General features: G+C 40.0%; 1 protein-coding gene across 4 annotated transcripts in view; it reads left to right on the forward strand.

Moving 5' to 3' along the window:
- The window catches only part of LOC133606006 (voltage-dependent calcium channel subunit alpha-2/delta-1-like), a 115,763-nt gene that overhangs the window by 81,087 nt on the left and 14,167 nt on the right, over positions 1–20,509 (forward strand). For all 4 annotated transcript variants that reach the window (XM_072913290.1, XM_072913291.1, XM_072913289.1 and 1 more), the window contains 10 exons: positions 3,802–3,862; positions 3,942–4,048; positions 11,053–11,137; positions 11,230–11,292; positions 12,374–12,486; positions 12,584–12,655; positions 15,022–15,089; positions 15,167–15,205; positions 15,277–15,348; positions 19,564–19,716. In XM_072913290.1, the coding sequence (XP_072769391.1) occupies positions 3,802–3,862; positions 3,942–4,048; positions 11,053–11,137; positions 11,230–11,292; positions 12,374–12,486; positions 12,584–12,655; positions 15,022–15,089; positions 15,167–15,205; positions 15,277–15,348; positions 19,564–19,716 (833 nt within the window). The remainder of the gene's footprint in view (positions 1–3,801; positions 3,863–3,941; positions 4,049–11,052; positions 11,138–11,229; positions 11,293–12,373; positions 12,487–12,583; positions 12,656–15,021; positions 15,090–15,166; positions 15,206–15,276; positions 15,349–19,563; positions 19,717–20,509) is intronic.

Raw genomic sequence — 20,509 nt, forward strand, 5'->3', positions numbered from 1 at the left:
TAGCAACACTTGCTATGGACGCTACGGTGCTAACATTAAACTCACATTTTACCAGCAACGTCATGCCAGGTTAGCATATTCACTGAAGAAAAACTATTTTAAAACTTAAAGCTCCTACCACTGTAGCTGACTGACAGAAAGTTGGCAGAGATCCAGGCTGCATTTTAGAATGTGCAGCGAAGCCTAAATAAATATGTGTAGGGATGATAGATTTTCCTCACTTTTGGCACACATGAATATGCTCCGTGGACAAATACTACCTTGATGCTGTAATTCCGACAGTTTAAAAGGTGCTTTTCAGGACTTGGGCGGGATGATAGGAACGTTAGCGACCCTAGCATAGCTACGTGAGCTAACATTACAGTCACATTGCTGAAGAAAAACCAAAAAATTATTCAAACTTGAAGCTTTCGCGTCTGTGGCTGACAGTTGGCAGAGCTCCAGCCTGCATTTTAAGATGTGTAGCGAAGCCTGACGAAGGAAGGTTTGTAAGGATGTAGGCATGTTTGGTGCTCTGGGGATTATCTTTATGAAGACATTTTAGTTGAAATGCGGTGCTTTATAAATGGAATCAAGGCGAGAAGTGACCATGTAATGTTGTATCTATCTGAGTTACTTCAGTACTATATGAAATTTAAACTTAAACCCTCAGACAAATGTATTCAGACGTCACTCCGTCATTACTCTTGTGGCTAAATATGAAAGAAAAAGCACATGGCTGCAATTATTTCCCCCCACCTACCCCCCGATTGACAAAATGCCGCTGTCGCCATGAGAGCCCTCACTGTACGCTATAATCAAGATGTGCGGTGCGCTAAGAATTCCTGCAATATTTCTATTCAGGACTTGCTCTGTGAATAAAATATTGTGTGACCTTTGAACCCTCCCCCTTGTGGTTTCACCCGTTTTCCTTCTCTTCTTCTCCTCCCTGGATGATCCTCCTCATTCCCTCTCTCTCTGCTGGGATTTATTTCCACTCCAGGGAAAGATGGCAAGTATTTTTTTATTTGGATTTTTTATTTTTTCTGTTCACATTTTTTGAGCTTTTTGTTTCTTTAACCAACGCAACCTGACATGATATCAAGTATCTTCACGTAGTCGCAGTTTATATTGAAAGCACCTAGCAAAGTTTGCGACTAACCTTGAAAAGGAGTAGGAGGACGCTGAGCCTAGTTCACGAAGAAAGAACCCAAACAAGGAAGATAAAATACAAATCAGTCAAAGCTATCAATAATTGTAATAAACAGGTGTGATAAATATTAATGTACAATGTACTGCTTTTATATTTCCTGTATTTTATATTATTACTTTGAACTGTTCTATATTTTAATGGGTTTTTTAATCCTGTAAAGCGTCTTTGATTACTCTGAAAAGCGCTATACCAAATAAAATGTATTATTATTATTATTATTATTATTAATGGATACATACCGTAAATACAAGAATATAATGCACATAATGACTTATTGTATAATGAGGGAAGAAATGCAAAAATACTGTAACACTCAGTTGGTGATAAAGAGTAACAACTGACAATCATTTCATAGTTAATAATGAATAAATAATGACCATAAGGAATGAATGAATTCAGTATAAATTATATCGGACACTGCGGTGCATTCTGCTTCCATATGGCTTGCTTGTAAACACAAGGGGTGTCCCAATCTGATTGTGGTAGCGGATATCTTTTTGATATAAGCATCTAAATGTCCTCCAATAAGTACACAAGGTTGGTCTTTTTTTGTATTCTAGTCAGGTCATTTAAAAAAGTTAAACATGGTAGTCTATAGGCTACTATGTGCTGGCAGCTACACAACAGCTAAGCACACAAACGAGACATACATTATAGCAGTGGCAGGCCGTGCGTTTCCCAATAAGGCATTCAGTGATGTCCGACTTCAATGATTACCTCTCAAAAATAACATAATTTATGTCACCACGTGACCATTGCTGGAGAAATACTATACAGAAACACATTTACGCACTACTGGGCGTTGATCACCTCAACAGTGTACAAAGCGCATTTAAAAATCAATACAACCGCATTAGCAATTAAAACATATATTATGTCAAAATTTAAATTGCAAAAAACGTGAACAAATTAAGGAATCAAATATTTGAACTCACAATTTGTAGCACCCATTCAACGTTGTGTAACCCCTTGTAGTCGGTTGATTCGAGTGGAAATGGCGGGTATTTCCCCATTTCATTGCCGACATCGTCTCACAAGATGGAGTTGATCTTTTTTAAAATATCTAAAATAAATATAAAAATAAGGCCTTACTGACAACTCTTGATCTGATTGGCTATCGCAATTATCTATGCGACGCCTGCATTGTTGATTCTGAAGGCCCCTGGCAGATTTCGTACAGCATGGCAACTGCATTCTGATTGGATAAAAACTCTAACCTAAAAACAACAGCACTGGAAAGAGCATATTATGACATAAAGAGAATATGAATAATTTTAGATATTTAGGGTAAGTAAATTAAAAATTACTTTTATCTTTAATTATGATGATGATTTCTGGTTATGTTAGGCCAGCAGAGAAGGCCTTTCTGGCCCTGACGGCACACCACTGCATTATAGGGGTGCAACGATTAATTGGTTTAGAAAAAAGCTTAAATTTATAATCTCTTACTTCTATTAAATGTAACTAATAAGGATTGATAAAATCCGGTCCACAACTTTTAATATGCGGACACAGTTTCCGGTTGTCCAATGCAATAAAGCGTACATGAGAGCGATGACGTGTGTGTTGTGACCTGTGTGGCTCTATTTTAGCCTAAAATACTAATTGAGCCTATAAAGTTTATTAAATCTGAGTATTTGAATAATTGATCATATCTGATTAATTAAATGTATTTGGGATAGTCCCTTGCGAAGCATCATCTCGTTTTCAAGGGGGTCCTTTGAAACACTTGATAGCTGCAGTCTTACTACATAGTAAGTGTCCTTTATTGAACAATATTGCAGTCTAAAACAGCATATTTTGTCAGTATCAACAAGTACACTACCATTACTTCACACTGTCATTACCTACACATACAAAGTCTCAAAGGCAGAAGCGTATTACAAAGTATCGGGTAACAAACGTGTTCGCATCATTGGACTTATTGAGTTTACCTCATGAATTATTGTGACCAATAGGTGTTGCCAAAAAAAGAAAATTACCACTCCACTTCAACTTAAAGACAGCACAAGTCCATTCCTTACGGTTAATAATAAATAGGTTAGTGTTTTTCATACCTGCAATTGTTCTCTGTTTGACTCATTTCACTTGATCAAACCTTTTCCAACATTCCACACTACAAAATACTGAAAGTATGTATGATTCCTGCTGATATCAGGATCGGCCAATATTCAAGGCTCCAATATCGGTATCGGAAGGGAAGAAGTTGTATGAGGACAACCTTGATAAACACTTTGTTTGTATGAACTTCTTCAAATCAGCTCCTTGCAATCCACAAATTGACACACAGAGTTGTATTGTGGGACGAGCATACACATGTTTTGAAGGACTTTTTATTTCTGTGCTTGATTTTAGCTGTTTGAAAATGCACCAAGTCTGTGAATGATCACTTTTTGGATCATTTACTGTCTGTAGCATGATTAATGTACCCAACTGATTATTTTTTTGCAGTGCAGTTAGTGATTGTAGTGTACTTTTATAATCATTCCCTCGTATCTCCACACAATAATACAACATATAAGTAACTCTAAGTGCACTCGCTGTCAAACCTCCCAGAAAGCCCCCCTCTAATGATGAGAAACCTCACAATGTTCCCTACCTTTCACCAGTTTCTGAGAGTCTGCTGGCTGACAAGTTTGATGAATACGGCTTCACGCTCATAGCACCGAGGTAAGATTGAACGTCTTTCATTCCTTTTAATGGACGCCACATTTATTTTCCCGTTAACGACCCTCTTTCTCTCTGTCAGGGTGTACTGCAAGGACCTGAAGCTGCCCGACAAGGACAAAAGCAATACGGAGTTCCTCATGGAGTTCAACAATTACATCGACACCAAGACCCCCAACAACCCCATGTGTGAGTGACCTAACCGTATCCGCCAGTCCCACGCCGACGACAGGGAAAAATTAGCTGGAAATGTGCTGATTCAGCTCTTTTCCCACCAGGCAGCCAGCGTTTGCATAAGTGGACATAAGTATTGGGACTGTGTAAATGAGGGAGGTCCAGACTTTGCTCACCACTAAATTGAATTAATGAATTAATTGGAGGTGTTAGAAGTACCTAATATGTATAGGGGGAGACATCTGGCTACGGCAGTAGTTTTTCATATAGTGGGCCGGGCTCCTCTGGGGTGTGGGTAAGAGGCAAGCATTTATTTTAGGTGAGGTAACTGAGAACAAATTCTCATTTTATCAAGAGGCAGCAGACAGACAACAGGGTTCAAATATACTGTAGGGAAGGCATTCATATGGCCCCATTCCTTGGTTAATCATTTTGCAATGCAGTCTGCCGAAAATGATGGAAAGCGCCTATCTAGATAGCAATTGACGTTGTGGTCAAAGTTGGAATTGCTATAAAATTGCCACATTTTAAGATATTCAACACTGGCCGCCAAAGTGGATAGTGTACACCCCAATTCGTCACGGTTTTTGTGTCAGGTAAACCGTGACGAATGGAGCCATATGAATTCCCTTCCTACTGTATGTGTAGAAAATATGCAAGCTGTACAATGTGTTGTGATTACGTTGTCTGTCAAAGACATAAAACAGGTTACAAACTGGTGCATCAGTCGAGCATGATTTACCTCACTAACTTTTTAAATGAAGGTGAATGACGTGAGTTTTAATGTTTGTTGCAAGGTGTTCCAATCATTTGGGGCTAGAGAATTGAAAAGAAAATCGACTAAAAGTAGTCCAGAGTTTGGGATTGTGAAGGATAATGTAACCGCAAGATTGGAGAGTGTGTGTGGAAGTTCCAGTGAGCGAAGATAAGATGGAGTCTTACCAATGAGTGTTTTATAGAGAAACAGGGACCAATGTATTTGTCTGTGTGAGTAAAGAGAGGGACAATTTACCAGAGTACAGTTTACAGTTGTGGGTGTTAAAGGGAAGTCCAGTGACAAAGCAAATGGCAGCGTGACAGACGGGGTCTGACATGTGGAAGAGAGTTTTTGAAAATGTTCTACTAATCCATGATTGGTAGGAGATTTATTTCAAACAGATGCAGTTTAGCAGAATGTGTCCATGAAGAGTTGTTCCGGTGAAGACATCCTATCCTGGTTTTACTTTAGAGAATAGAATGTTAATGTGTGTTTCAAATGTAAGTGAACTGTCAACACAGATTCCCAGGTCTTTGTAATAAGAGAAGAATAGCACAGCGGAAACATTAAGAGATAGAATATAGCTCAGATGATCGATTTGCGTGAGATTTCTGTCAGAAATAATACATACTGGTCTACTAACATCCAAATATCACATGCTAAATATAGGAGATATGTTATAATAATATACATTTTATATGAAAAAAACAAACACCATGAAAAAAACCCCCGTGAAATAATCAATTGAATTAGTTTTAATCAGCCCCTTAAATCATCCAGCAGCTATAAAATTAGAAAATGTCATTGCCGAGTAGACTATGTCTCATAAGACCAAATATATTGACATGCTGACACGTCTTTATAGTGTTATCGCCTCCTTTCTCACATCCAAAGTAATAGTCAGAGCAAAGGGTGGCTATTTTGAAGAAACTACAATATAAAACATGTTTTTAGTTATTTCACCTTTTTTTTTAAATACGTAACTACACATGCAATTATTCATAGTTTTGATGCCTTCACTAACAATCTACAATGTAAATAGTCATTAAAATGAAGAAAACGCATTGAATGAGGTGGTGATGATTTGGCCTGTACTGTAGATGTAAAAGAGCAGCTGCAGAACTGTTCCAGTATCGACAAATCACATTGCGAGCGCTAAATGATTATATTTGCATCTCCTCTTCCCAGTATTGTGGGCGTTCTGATGATTAGCATATATTCTGCATATTCACAAAGACAAACACTCTACCGGTGAATTGATTTAACTTAAGACACGCACAAGCTTAGTGGATCCGTTTTGCCTGCCATCAAGTGTACACATGTTGTAAGACACGCAAACCTATAATAGATCAGGGTCTTAGTCAAAGCTTGAATATGTTCAGTGATAACTGTAATGTACAAAGTGGATTCTGAATGTTAGTAGAACGTGTCTGCATCTCAGACAAGACAGTGTGGAGAGAGGAGCTGTATGTATAAATAATTGTGTCATTGACTCATCGGCATACAAATGTGTTTGCAAAGTTACAAAGGGAGTTTTCCATAGTGTGAGTTATATTGTTGATGTAAATATTGAAGAGTGTTGGACCTAGTATAGAACCTTGTGGAACACTCCTGCAAAGTGGTAAGTGGTCATTTCAATTAAGGGGTGATTGGTATGAAGACATTTCTCCACCGTAGGGGGGGTTGAGACAGAAAATAATTTTAGAAACCACTGTGCTGATCATCACCAAAGCGCCCCCCCCCCTGTTTGTATGGAAGGTCGTGCATGACCAGGCAAACGCGCATGTCACCTATTTGATGCTAACTCCAAAAGTCTGACCATCACACGCCTTGTTGCACATGTGTGAGGCACACGCGCACACACCTATATGGCTGCTCGACCTCATCCAATTACTGTGTGTTTTGTGATAAAGAGCAGCGACACGTCAAGTTGAGAGCACGAGCCGCGGGCCGTAAAACGCCAATCAGGGGCCAGTGGGCCTTCTCCTTAACATCTGACCGACACGTTAATGGCCCCTCGCTCGCCTTGTTTGTCAGCATTTTGCAACAAGCCGCCGCCGATAAAATGTCTCACTCCATTAAGTGATTACTTTCACCGTTATTAGCTGCCAGTTCAACGAGGCGAGGGTGAGCTGTTCGTACCACCGTGGTGGTGAAAAAGTACATTAGGAATTCCTGGGCTGCTTTGAATAAGTCATGAAAAGCGGCGGCGGCTTAGAGTGTTAGAGCAGCTGTCCTCTGAGCCAGCCTCCGTGTTTAATGGACTGGAGCTTCAAAGTCACCAGGAAAAAATATCGCCTGTTATGTTTGTCATGTGGTTCGGCTGGAGAAAACCATTTGTTAGACTGTTAGCATGGCAGCCTCATTGCTAGTCGAGTTTATTTGGAACACTAAAGAACATTGCATGTTTTGTTCAATTTAACATGTCCAAAAAGGAGTAGGAAGGAGCAGAGTTTATTTAATCCAACACCTTACGATGATAGTATGTGCACTTTCTATGTTTAACATGTTCACTTATTAGACTTTTCCAATAGAACAAAGTATATGTAATCCCTCGTTTATTGCTGTTCATTGGGCCTGACTGTAGTGAATTAATTTCCGCTAAATAACACTATATTGGCTCTAGTGTGTGAATGTTTGTCTATCTGTGTTGGCCTTGCGATCAGGTGGCGACTTGTCCAGGGTGTACCCCGCCTACCGCCCGAATGCAGCTGAGATAGGCTCCAGCACCCCCCGTGACCCTGAAAGGGACAAGCGGTAGAAAATGGATGGATGGATGGATGAAAGAATTATTGATTGTAAATTTAATATTTTAAAAGCTACCGCATAAAAAAATACTCTTCACAACATTCTAAATACAGGTTTTAACATTATATAAGCCAACTTTACATGAAATAACACCCACATAGTCACCTTTACACTCTGATCCAATATAAAGGGGCATGACACTGGTGGCTGGGCCAATCAGTGGCCACGATACTGAACGGCGAGCTCTGATTGCTTTGGTTTCACCGAATGGTCGATACCGTTGTAGTATCAATATTTTTAGTTCATTTAGCCATTTGTATTCTTGAAAGTGATTCAAATATTTAGAATATCCCTTAAAAAAACTGCGATAGCCGCAAACATCAAAGTGTAATGTGGTGAGTGACGAATGTACTAAAGTTAAAGTGTATTGATTATAGTAAATATATAAATAAATTGTGTTAAAATTGATAGAAAATGCATAGTCATAAATCAATAGTCTTTTTTGTCATGATCCGTTGCCCGGGTCATGTCTTTGGTTTTGGGTTGCGTATTATTCTTATGTTTACTTTCTGGTTTATTGAGTGCTGTTCTCCGCACCTGCCCTCGTTTGGTGATTGGTGTACCCACCAGGTGTTTGCGTTGGTCGCGACCCCTTGTGTACTTGGTCTTGCCACTTACTTGGCGCAGGTACTTTGTTCGCTATTAGCGACAAGTTGTGTTCGGTGCAGTCTCTCTTGACGATAGTAAGTTTTTGTTATGCTAACTCCTCGTTACTCTCTTTGTTTGTATGCTACGCTAAATTTTGGCTTTAAGTGGCCTTAAACTCCCTCCTTTTTGGATTTTCACATTATATTGGTGTATTAAAACCTGCATGCTGCTTGTCCTGCTTGTCTTTCCGCATCCTGGGGAACACGACCTCGCTATCATACGACCTGATCATAACGGTTCTTTTGTTAATTTGTTCCAAAAAAAATCGGACGACGACTGAATCATACATATAAAGAAGCTATTTATACCAGAAGAAATTAAGTAGTTTCAATTAATCCCTATAATATGACCCAAAAATTAAGTTTTATTGAAAAAATTATAGTTGTACTTGCACAAAAACCACGTAAAATACAGAAGTACCTCAATTTATGAGCGCAATCGGTTTTATGACTGAGCCTGTATCTCAAATCGATCAATTTAATTGGTGCTAGGTCCCCCAAAATAGCACAATTTTAACACATAACATGCCTTGAAAAAGAAAAAGAAACTTTTAGATATCAAATATTTAGGGATGTCCGATAATGGCTTTTTGCCGATATCCGATATTCCGATATTGTCCAACTCTTTAATTACCGATACTGATATCAACCGATACCGATATCAACCGATATATACAGTTGTGGAATTGACACATTATTATGCCTAATTTGGACAACCAAGTATGGTGAAGATAAGGTACTTTTAAAAAATGTTTTATAAAATAAGATAAATAAATTACAAAACATTTTCTTGAATAACTGCTAGGAACCAGAATATTAATAACAGAAAGAAACAACCCTTTTGTGTGAATGAGTGTAAATGGGGGAGGGAGGTTTTTTGGGTTGGTGCACTAATTGTAAGTGTATCTTGTGTTTTTTATGTTGATTTAATAAAAAATAAAAAAATAAAAATAAAAACGATACCAATAATAAAAACAACTATACCGATAATTTCCGATATTACATTTTAACGCATTTATCGGCCGATAATATCGGTAGGCCGATATTATCGGACATCTCTACAAATATTGTTTAACAACAATTGAATATAATGTCCTACAAACAACTGCAGTTGTTTTATGAAGTAATGTTTTCCAGCTGACCGAAGAGAACTTTGAAATCCTTAATGGTCTGTTCTGATTGGTGCCTTGCTATCTTATTACATCCGACAGTCGAGAGCGCTAACATTGTCCGTGGCGAGTAATTGTGTTGAAAAAGCGGATATTCCTAGTTAAGCTATCTCCCACAATCAGAGCTGTGAGGGAGAAAAAGTGGGCACCATACCGGCAGCTTCAGGGGTGGGAAGGAAGCGAGCCGTGCGAGGAGGAGCAATACTAAGAAGTGGGAGGACGTCACCGAATTTGGCGGGAAAACTATGGAAACTGAACCTCTGCCAAAGGTTTTCCATGCTTGGAAAATTGTTAATCTAGCTATAAGCTAATGCCAGAAAGTGAGACCGGATGTTTTTGGGCGGATCTTACAAGTGTCATTTACTACGCCATTTAGCGGCTGAGAGGCTTTTAACTCAGATTTTGCATGCAATTCAATTGTGTTTCTCCTCATCTTCTTTATCAATATGCTGCCACTTGCTATTTTCTTTAGATCCATGATGTCTTATTTTTCAGTCGTACTTAATAAGAAAAAAAAGGCTTGGACAGATGAGTTACTAATGCCTGGGATTCTCTGTTTGTGCACTCGATTCTGCGGAACGATACGTGAGCAAGTAGACTAATTTGTTCTGTGCAATGTTTGGCCGTAGGACAATCGAGACGGTATACAAAAACGAGGTTTCTATCATCTATCCATCCATTTTCTACCGCTTGTCCTTCCCGAAACAGGAATAAAAACTGATCGGAACAATGGATGAGGAGTAGATAAATATCAAATATAATGTCGATAAAAGTGGCAGAAACAGTGTGAAGAAGAAATAAAAATATGATATATGATAGATAATACCTTGCTAGACAATAAATGATTATTTGAGATTAATGATATCAGACACTGAGTGAATGCATGAATAGACTTTGTTATTGCACATTAAGAAAAATGGAATTGCGGACGATCAGCCAGCAGCAGTAATGCAGGAACAGATAAAACGTGTGTTGCAAAGAATTTTACTCTGCGTATTGGCATGATAAAAGTTAGAAATACAAATGTCGGAAATGTAACTTGTCCCTGTGGTCATATTTCTCCTGTCTTTGTCTTATTTTGTTTTCCTGATGATATATTTGCAATGGGACATTTTGCTAAATGATCACTTCAAGGCTCCTTGACTTGTTGATATCCAACAAGCAGAGCTGGCCCTGTGCTCTATAAGTGATTTTCACACCCGGAAAATGTAAACCATATCACTATTTTTTGGCTCGTGCCCTGAGTTAAGTCATATGTGAATGTGAGTTGCGTTAAAGAAATGTCACTATGTAAATGAAGGCCATCTAGCATACAAATGATTCCCAGCTTTTCTTTCGTATCGTATATACCCCTAAGGAACAAATCTTTATTTTTCTTTCTGCCTTTATTTTATTGCTTTTCCATCTTTTACCCCCCTCACACATCATGTTTCATTCCTTGTTGGCTATCGATACTCCTTGTGCATTTATTTAACACATTCCTGCCGATAGCTAGCTTTCCAGGCCATTAGCTCCAATGTTTTTTTTTTTTTCTTCCAAAGATTGACAATCAAATACACACGCTTGACAATTTTTGATCTGTCAGCAGGACAGTGCAAAACGACTTGGCCAGATGTTGATGCTGTTTTTACTCTTTAGGCAATGTGGAGCTGGTGAACCGATTGCTCCTGGATGCTGGCATCACTTCAGATCTCATCAAGATTTGGAAAGAGAATAAGCTGCCGTGAGTACGAAAATGGCCAAAATGAGCCTGCGCTAATATTCTGGATTTTCATTTAAAGAAATCCAGTTCGTATATATGTTTTCTCTCCTCAGGCACGGTGTCACAGCCAGATTTGTTGCCACCGATGGAGGGATCACCCGGGTATACCCCAAAAGGTAAGGTAGTTAAATGCATGATGACTGATGGTATTTAACTTGTTGTGGTGCAATATGACATTTTCCAACATTTATCCATCAATTTGTTCCTGGCCGTCCTTGATTTTTTTCAAGATCAGTTCAGATGGAGGCTCCGCTCCCTGCGGTTCTCTTCTTCTTTCCATACGGACTAATAGGGGAGATACAACCTTGACTTGTTCTCGCAAATGTGTATCCCTAAGAGGAAACTCTTTCAGTCCTCGACAAGCATCTAAAAAAATGTCATCTGTATAAAAGCTCATTAGTTGAAAGCACAGTGAGTCTAACCCAGACCCTTGGGGTATCCCTTAAGGACAAATATGTCAAATGTTGCTTTTGTTTTAAAAAATATATAGAAAATAATTCATTTGGAGCTCAAAGAGCACATGCAGAAAATGTAACATTTTGAAGCAAAATTTTGTCAGGCAAAGTGTTTTAATTCACTGTTACTGAGAGTGAAATATACCACGTTTCCCATGTATGCTTGCTTATCTCGCACAAGATATCGTCGCCATTCATTGGCACTCGAGCTTTCCCGGCGAACCTTTACTTTCCATAATTGTATTCGATGCGGTGCAACTGCTTCCTGCATTTGTGGTGAGTGGAGCGTCCCCATGCAGCACAACAAGGCATGTTTACACGGAAAAAGATTCTCCAATAAAAGAATAGTCTAATGAGGAAGTGTTGTGTCGCTTCGCGGCCGCTCCATACTAGTGTCCTAAATGGCGCTCAGTTGTCACATGAGGGGCTTTTGACCAAACCGAGTTGTCCATACTCTGTCTATACATGACTGTGTTTTCATGCCCCCCTCCGAAAAGAAATACCATTGAGAACCTGATATTGATTTATTTATCTGTACAAACAAACGATCTGAATTGTTGGCAACAGCATTCTGCAAACAATGACTTGATTTTCAAAAGTTACTCATAAAATGAGCTGAGACAACATAACTTAAACACATTTTCAAGTTAATTTTATTACCTCAATTTACCATTTAAACAGGAGGATTCTTTGTATTTTCCTGGAAAGGGCTGGAAACATTTTATTGTTATCTGCCTTGCAGTGCGGGTCTGAACTGGAAAGAGGAGGCGGAAACGTACGAGTCCAGTTTCTACAAGCGCTGTTTGGACAACGACCTGTACATCTTCACTCCGACGCTGTACCTTAAGGACAACAGTGAGTGATAGCGATGCATGTAAATGGCATCCGGTGTTCATTACTGTCAATTGTGTAATATTTAGTGACAAACCCAGTGAGTTATTGTCTCTTGCAGCGAGTGACGACTCTGTCCTTGTGAGCAGAGCGGTCAAGTTCAAGATTGACAATAAGCTCCTAAAACCAGCGGGTAAGAGACATTTGCCATTTGTCCTCTAATGCAGTGGTCCTCAACCACCGGGCCGCGGCCAGGTACCGGTCCGTGGATCGATTGGTACCGGCCGCACAAGAAATAAAAAATAAAAAAATAAAATAAAATAATATTTTTTTAAATTTATTTAATCAACATAAAAAACACAAGATACACTTACAATTAGTGCACCAACCCAAAAAAACTCCCTCCCTCATTTACACTCATTCACACTCATTCGCACAAAAGGGTTGTTTCTTTCTGTTATTAATATTTCTGGTTCCTACATTATATATCAATATAAATCAAATCAACTTTATTTATAAAGCACATTTAAAATCCACCACAGGGGTAGCCAAAGTGCTGTACAATGGGCAGGCAAAAAGACAACAAGAAAACCGAGCAAACACAACACAACACAAACAGAGCACGATAAAAAATAAATAAAACATAAAAACAGGTTCACAGCAGGTGTTTTTTGGGGTGCCATAGCAGGATGGATATCACTCAGTGTTAAAAGCCATGGAATAAAAGTATGTTTTTAAGAGAGATTTAAAAACAGGAAGAGAGGAGGCCTGTCTAACACTCAGAGGTAGGTCGTTCCAGAGCTTGGGGGCAGCAGCGGCGAAAGCTCTGTCACCTCTTAGCTTCAGCCTTGTGTCAGGGACCGTCAATAGCAGCTGATCGGCTGATCTTAGGGATCGGGTGGGGCAGCAAGGCTGAAGGAGGTCGGAGAGATAAGTTGGAGCGAGATTGTTTAGACATTTAAATACAAATAGAAAGAGTTTAAAATTGATTCGGTAACGCACAGGGAGCCAGTGAAGGGACGCTAATATAGGGGTGATGTGCTCACGTCTGCGGGTCTGTGTTAGCAGACGAGCAGCAGAGTTCTGCACGAGCTCCAGGCGGGCGAGGGAAGCCTGGCTAATGCCTACGTACAGGGCATTGCAGTAGTCTAGACGAGTCGAGATAAAGGCGTGGATTGATTTCTCAAGATCATGTCCTGATAGAAGCGGTTTCACTTTTGCTATTTGGCGTAATTGATAAAAGCTTTTTTGTACGACGCTGCTGATTTGTTTTTCGAATTTAAAATCTGAGTCGAACTTTACCACCAGGTTTGTGACACAGTCGCTGAGATACGGGGTCAGAGTGCCGAGGTCAACGTTGGGGAAGGGAGAGCGACTTGGGCCGAACAACATAACTTCTGTTTTGTCTTCATTTAGGCTCAGTAAGTTAGCTGAAGGCCAGGCTTTGATGTCGTGCAGGCAGTCAATGAGATGTTGAACCGTATTATTTTGTGCCATGGGAAAGTAGATCTGGCAATCATCGGCATAAAAATGAAATGCAATACCGTACTTCCTGAAAACAGAACCAAGGGGGAGAAGGTGAAGCGCAAATAAAATTGGGGCAAGGATTGAGCCCTGGGGGACCCCATGTGGTAGAGGAGCTGTGGAAGACATAAAACTGTCTACTTTTACACAAAAACTCCTGTCGGTTAGGTACGACCGGAACCAGTGTAGGGCGGCGCCCTTAATGCCCACACGTTTCTTAAGACGAGTGATTAAGGTGGCGTGGTCGACGGTGTCGAACGCAGCCGACAGATTCTGGTAAATATGTTGTCCTGGTGCTTTTAGATCTGTTGACAGGAGGATATCGTTAAAAACTTTTAGAAGCGCTGACTCTGTGCTGTGGAGGGCTTTAAAACCGGACTGGAACAGCTCAGTGATACCATTATCCTCTAAGAAGGGCAACAACTGACTGTAGACAACCTTCTCTGATATTTTGGAAATGTATGGAAGATTAGTGATAGGTCTGAGGTTAGAGAGGAGAAAGTGGTCGAGGCTTGGTTTTTTTAAGTAGAGGTCGTACCACTGCATGTTTAAACTCTACTGGAACTATTCCAGAAGAGAGGCTACTAATGATAATGTTAATAACACCAATATAGATCAATACAGTCTGCAGGGGTACAGTCCGTAAGCAAACATGATTGTATTTTTTTATGACAAAAAAAATAATAAAATAAAATACACCCCCACCGCACCCCCCCAGTCTGTGGGACAAATTTTCAAGCGTTGACCGGTACGCAGTTATAAAAAGGTTGGGGACCACGGCTCTAATGTAAACACACTCCCACTTCCAGCCTTGTCGCCTGCACCCCTTGTGAATTCATGTCTTCAGACGCTTATTAAACAGCCCCGTTTGTCTCGTCCCTCCGACAAATGGACACACAAAGCACACATCAACTTGTCCACTCTTCTGTGATCCTCGGCCAAGTTTGCAGCCTTCCCGGTTCAGAGAGTACAGTTGACGCCGGGGTCCTCACGCATATGATGCATGATGTCTTTGTCTTTTGTGTTTGATCCTAGTGGTGGGCGTCAAGTTAGACATCAGCACCTGGATGGCCAGCTTCATCAACACCACGCAGAAGACCAATGTGAGTTTGTTTACGTCCTGAAAGTGGGACGCAGGTACCGCAATAATGCCTGTAGTCTTATGTCTTCTTTGTCTCAGTGCACAGATGAGATCTGTGGCTGCCAGCGGAACGATGTGGTGAGATTGTCTTCTCTTCAGATGCTTCAGTGTTACGTTCAGGTTTTAGCGTCTTTATGTTGTGATTGCAGTATGTAGACTGCGTCATTCTGGATGATGGCGGCTTTCTGGTGATGTCCAATCGGGACGAATACGTCGATCAGGTCAGCAATTCACCTTTGTTGTCCTTCCTACCTGTTGTCTGTTAACAGGACGTGATATCATAACCAAAACTTGTAATTGATGAAACAGGAAATGTAAAACAAAAAGTGTGGTATCTAAACAGGAAGTGATGTCTTGATAAACTGAAGAACCTAATTATGTAGTTAGTAACAACACTTACACCCACCAACAAAACCGGAAGGAAAAACCGAAAGTGTTATTAATTAGCAAACACCTCTCCCCCCAAAATATAAACCGGAAGTGTGGTATGTAAACAGGAAGTGATATCTCTTGACTCCTAAAATAAAAACTAGTAATTGACCAATACCCCTCCTCCCAAAAATGTTGACAGGAAGTCAAACATACAAACATTAAGTGTGGTATGTAAACAAAACGTGACGTCACAAAACTTTAAGAACCAAATTCTGTAATTAGTAACAAAACTTATATTAACCAACACCCTTTCCCCAAAATCTAAACAGAAGATGTAGTATGTAAACAGGAAGTGATGTGTCATGACACCTACAACCAAAATGTGCAATTGACCAATACCTCTTCTCCCCAAAATGTAAACAGAAAGTGTAACATGCAGACAGGAAGTATGTTATGTAAACAGGCAAAGATATCTTATGACACCTACAACCAAAATGTATAATTCACCAATACCCCTCTTCCCCAAAATGTAAACAAGAAGTGTAACATGCAGACAGGAAATGTGGTATGTAAATAGGAAGTGATGTCTTATGAGTCCAAAAACAAAACAATGTAAATGATTGACTTCTACCCCCCCAAAATGTAAGCAGGAGATGTGATAATGACACATACTGTACCTTCAAGAACCAAATTCTGTAATTTGTCACAAAATTTACTTTATATTAACCAAAATGTAAACAGGAAGTGAAGTATCATGACTTCTACAATAAAGGTTTGTAACTGACCAATACCCCTACTCCCCAAAATGTAAACAGGAAGTGTAAGTGCATTGAACAAAAAGGGATCTCTCATGACTCCTAAAAAAATGTAATTGACCAATATTCATCCCCCCTAAAAATGTAAACAGAAAGTTAAAGTTGAAAGACAGGAAGTGATTTCTTATACCACCTTGAACAAACATTTCTAATTGGCCTATATTCTTTACCCAAAAACTTTAAGCAGGAAGTGTAATACAAAAACAGGAAGTGATGTAAATAGTTAATTTAGAGCTTTTCCCAACCACAACATTTCTAATAAGTAACGAATAGTCACAAATCATTTGACAACAAGTACACCAATAGGATGGAACACAACAAAGTATAGTAAAACATCATAATAAAGTATAATATGATATACTATAAATCTATTATATAATGGATTGTATTCACATAGCTTAGCACACATACACTAGCCAAATGTGAAAATAAACACAACTATACAATATAAAGGGGCCAGGATATCTTATTACAAACGTTTTAATGTCATTAACACTTATTGTATGTTATCTAAGTTGTATTTGATTAATACTAATTTATCTTAATTACCAACAGTTGGGAAGTCTAGGTATATTTTGCGGAAATGTTGATGTCGGGATTCAATTCCAGGTAGGAAAACAACACTTTAACTCTCTAGCGCAGACTCCCATACACCAAAAGGACAGAAGTCTTAGTGCACTTTGAAAGGCCTTACCTCAAACTCGTCAAAAACCTCCAAAGTCTTGCAGAAAGGACTACAAGGGGGGGTAAACACTTCCTGACCATGTATCCCAATGCATTTTTCATACAGTGTATATGTTTGTGTTCGTAATGAAAAGTCCACCTGTCTTGGCTAGCTACTAACATGCTAATAAGCTAAAAGAAACATTCACGGATCAGAACTCTGCCCTGGGTGACCAAACAGCAAATAAACAAATTAAGGCGCCTGAGCTCCATTTGACTAATTTGTTTATATTCGAGTGATATGCGAGCACATGCAGCTCCACTCAACCCCACGTCCAATCTCCTGGGTCTCCAGTCCCCCACCCTCCCCAAACCCACCCACCCCCGCTGTGGTTTGACTCAATGTTTTTTCATGCGCTCTCGGGCCGTAGCAGGCTAATCAGCAACGGGCGTGCGCCGGATAAATCAGGCGCTCTCTGAAGTTTGGCAGCAGCACTAAAAGCGGGGGACCTGAGGCCTTGTTTGGAGAGGCGTGTGTGCCCTCAGTCGGTCGTATATCCAGCAGGGACGTCTCTGACGGCTTTCTCCACCTCTTAATGCCTCTCGCTACGGCAAGTCCTCTGGGAGTCTGCGGCCAACAACTGCTCATTCATTGCACTCTTTTACCTTAAAGTGTAGTAGATGTATTATATACATCAGGATAGTGCAAAGTGGATGGCAAACAGAGGGATTGTCGCCATCTCTCATGCACAGGAACAGAAAAAACCTCAACAAATACCACATGAATGGGAGTCTGGGACTACACCAAAGTCCATCATGTTGTTTGCATGTGTGTGCGCGTGTGTGTGTGTAAGTAAGTGCTCGTTAGCTGCAAACACACGCTTATTAGATCACTCTAAGTTGGTTGAAATCCACAGGTTTTACAATCATGTACAAGGTGTATGTTTGTCCATAAAGAATAATGTAAAGAAGCTTCAGAAAAAGTGCATGGCAAAGAAACAGGTGACACTATAACCATTACAACCAATCAGAGGCTTGAAGAAAGTTAATTCTGGAAAAGGCACAGAAAAAAATCTTAATTATCACACTTTAAAAATATATTAAAAATGTACAGGTCACTTGAATGACTTAAAATACATGCTTGCATTAGAATAAGCAGATACAAAGCTACATTTTTCAAATTGTATAAGCATAAAAATGTGTGAGTTAAAAAAAAGAAAATAGCAAAAATCACCCCGGGGTGAAATTTAATTTATTAAAATAATATATAAAAGTTTCTACTTTTTAGCGTTCATCTAATTGTCTGTATTCAGCGAAGGTATATTTGATTATTAGGTGTATATTTCACACTGCAGTCGTGCCTCATTTATTGCGGCTAATTGGTTCCAGGCTTGAATAAATTTTTTGTGAAGAAGAATTCTTATTGATAAATGGAATATTTTCATAGGGGACGGCGTGGCGCAGTGGAAGAATGGCCGTGCGCAACCCGAGGGTCCCTGGTTCAATCCCCACCTAGTACCAACCTCGTCATGTCCGTTGTGTCCTGAGCAAGACCCTTCACCCTTGCTCCTGATGGGTGCTGGTTAGCGCCTTGCATGGCAGCTCCCTCCATCAGTGTGTGAATGTGTGTGTGAATGGGTAAATGTGGAAGTAGTGTCAAAGCGCTTTGAGTACCTTGAAGGTAGAAAAGCGCTATACAAGTACAACCCATTTATCATTTATTTATCATAGTTGGAGCAAAAAAAAGTTGTGTTTACGACCTAAATACATCTTTTAACATGAAATAACAGCCACATAGTCACCTTTACACTTGTTTCCCCCGATATTTTAGCCTTGAGTGTGTTCTCCTGTAAATTACCTCCAGGCGTCATTGCCATGGTTTTCACCCGGCCACTACAACAGGACATCACGTGGAACACCGTCGTCCCTTCCTGGGTAATTCCTCTAAATTGGAACTGGGCGTCCATGTGCTTAAACCACGGCCAAAAAGTGTCCTGCAAAAATTTGGTAAACTCGACAGTCGCAGCTACGACCATTATCTGCGTTGTTAGCATTGCGTGTTAACGTTGTCATTCCACATCGCTCCCACCAAATGCTCACCAATGTCAGGTGAAGTTGATGATGTCAAGATAAAGTGCATCAACAGAGTTCATCTCCACGTAGCATTGCCTTAACAGCTTCTGATAGCGGTCCTGTTACCATTAATGGGGAACTGCACTTTGTATTTTATCAAGTTTGTATTTTTTTTTTGTTGCAAAAATCTATTCTCTCTCTAAATCACTTTAAAAAAGCATGGAAAAACCGCCTACAATACTTAATTTACTTTCCTTAACCTGTATCATTGTTACTGTAAGAGTGAACACACCGAGGAACTCTCTTTCTAGCGTAGTAACACATCAGCGGGCTTCTACGACAACACGAAACGCGTTTCTGTGATGTAGCAAAGCCGCAATATATACCTCCGCCAAGGAGGATACAGTATATATTTTCCTTATTTTGGCTTTGTTTTATGGGTTTATTTCTCCAACATATAGCAGTTATGATGTTTAAAATGTGATGTATGAGCGATCCCTCCCTGTTGTTCAGATCGGGCGCTTCTTCGGAATGATCGACCCCATCCTGATGATCAACCTGGTCAACTCCTCTCTGTTCACCTCCAAGAAGTCCTTCGACTACCAGTCTCTGTGTGACCCTGAGAAGGAGACCAAGGCGGCGGCGGGCCTGCGATCTGTCTATGTGGTGAATTACATAAGCCAGAGCCTGTCCACACACAGACACACACAGACACACACACACACTCGCACGTTAACACATTTCCATACACATTTCCATACATGTTGTCGTTTTCTGACTTGCTGCGTGTAAACAGAAAAAGCAGACGTACCTGCTACAAAACACTTCCAAGTGGCCTTAGGCACACACTCACACTCACACTCACACACACTCTCACGCACACACACTCTCACACACAGGGGAGCCATAAATCCAGATGAGAAGGGAAGCAGAGGTATGGTGAATGAGTGGGAGTCGTCGTAACGCTAACAGGATTAGGTGGTCTCGCATGCTCGGCCGACACGCCAAGAGAGACGCGCTGTTTTTCATCACTCGCCGAGAGCACTGCAATTTTTTTGAACTCGGAAACGAGATTGGCTAACTTTGACTCCCAGGAGCGTCAGAGTAAAATAAATTGATTGTAAATAATTACTGAAGAAAAGAAAGCACAATGTGTGACAGTTATTCGTTATTACCAACATAATTCAGTCAGTACCTATAAAAGTACACAATTTGGTCCCCATTCCTGTGTGTCTTGATCTTTCTGTTGTATCTGAATGCTTTTGGTTTGGTCCCGCTTACGGTCGAGTACTGGGCAGGGACGTGTATGTACCGCGTGATCAAAACCAACATGGTTAGCTCGAATCCTTGGACCTGGTTTACCACAACAATGAGATCCTGGCGTGCTAACCATGGTCACGACATGTTTAATAAAACCGTATATGTTTTTTTACGTGTGTTGATTTATCTGTATTTATTT

Source organism: Nerophis lumbriciformis, linkage group LG05, assembly GCF_033978685.3.
Source record: "Nerophis lumbriciformis linkage group LG05, RoL_Nlum_v2.1, whole genome shotgun sequence".
NCBI classification, from domain to species: domain Eukaryota; kingdom Metazoa; phylum Chordata; class Actinopteri; order Syngnathiformes; family Syngnathidae; genus Nerophis; species Nerophis lumbriciformis.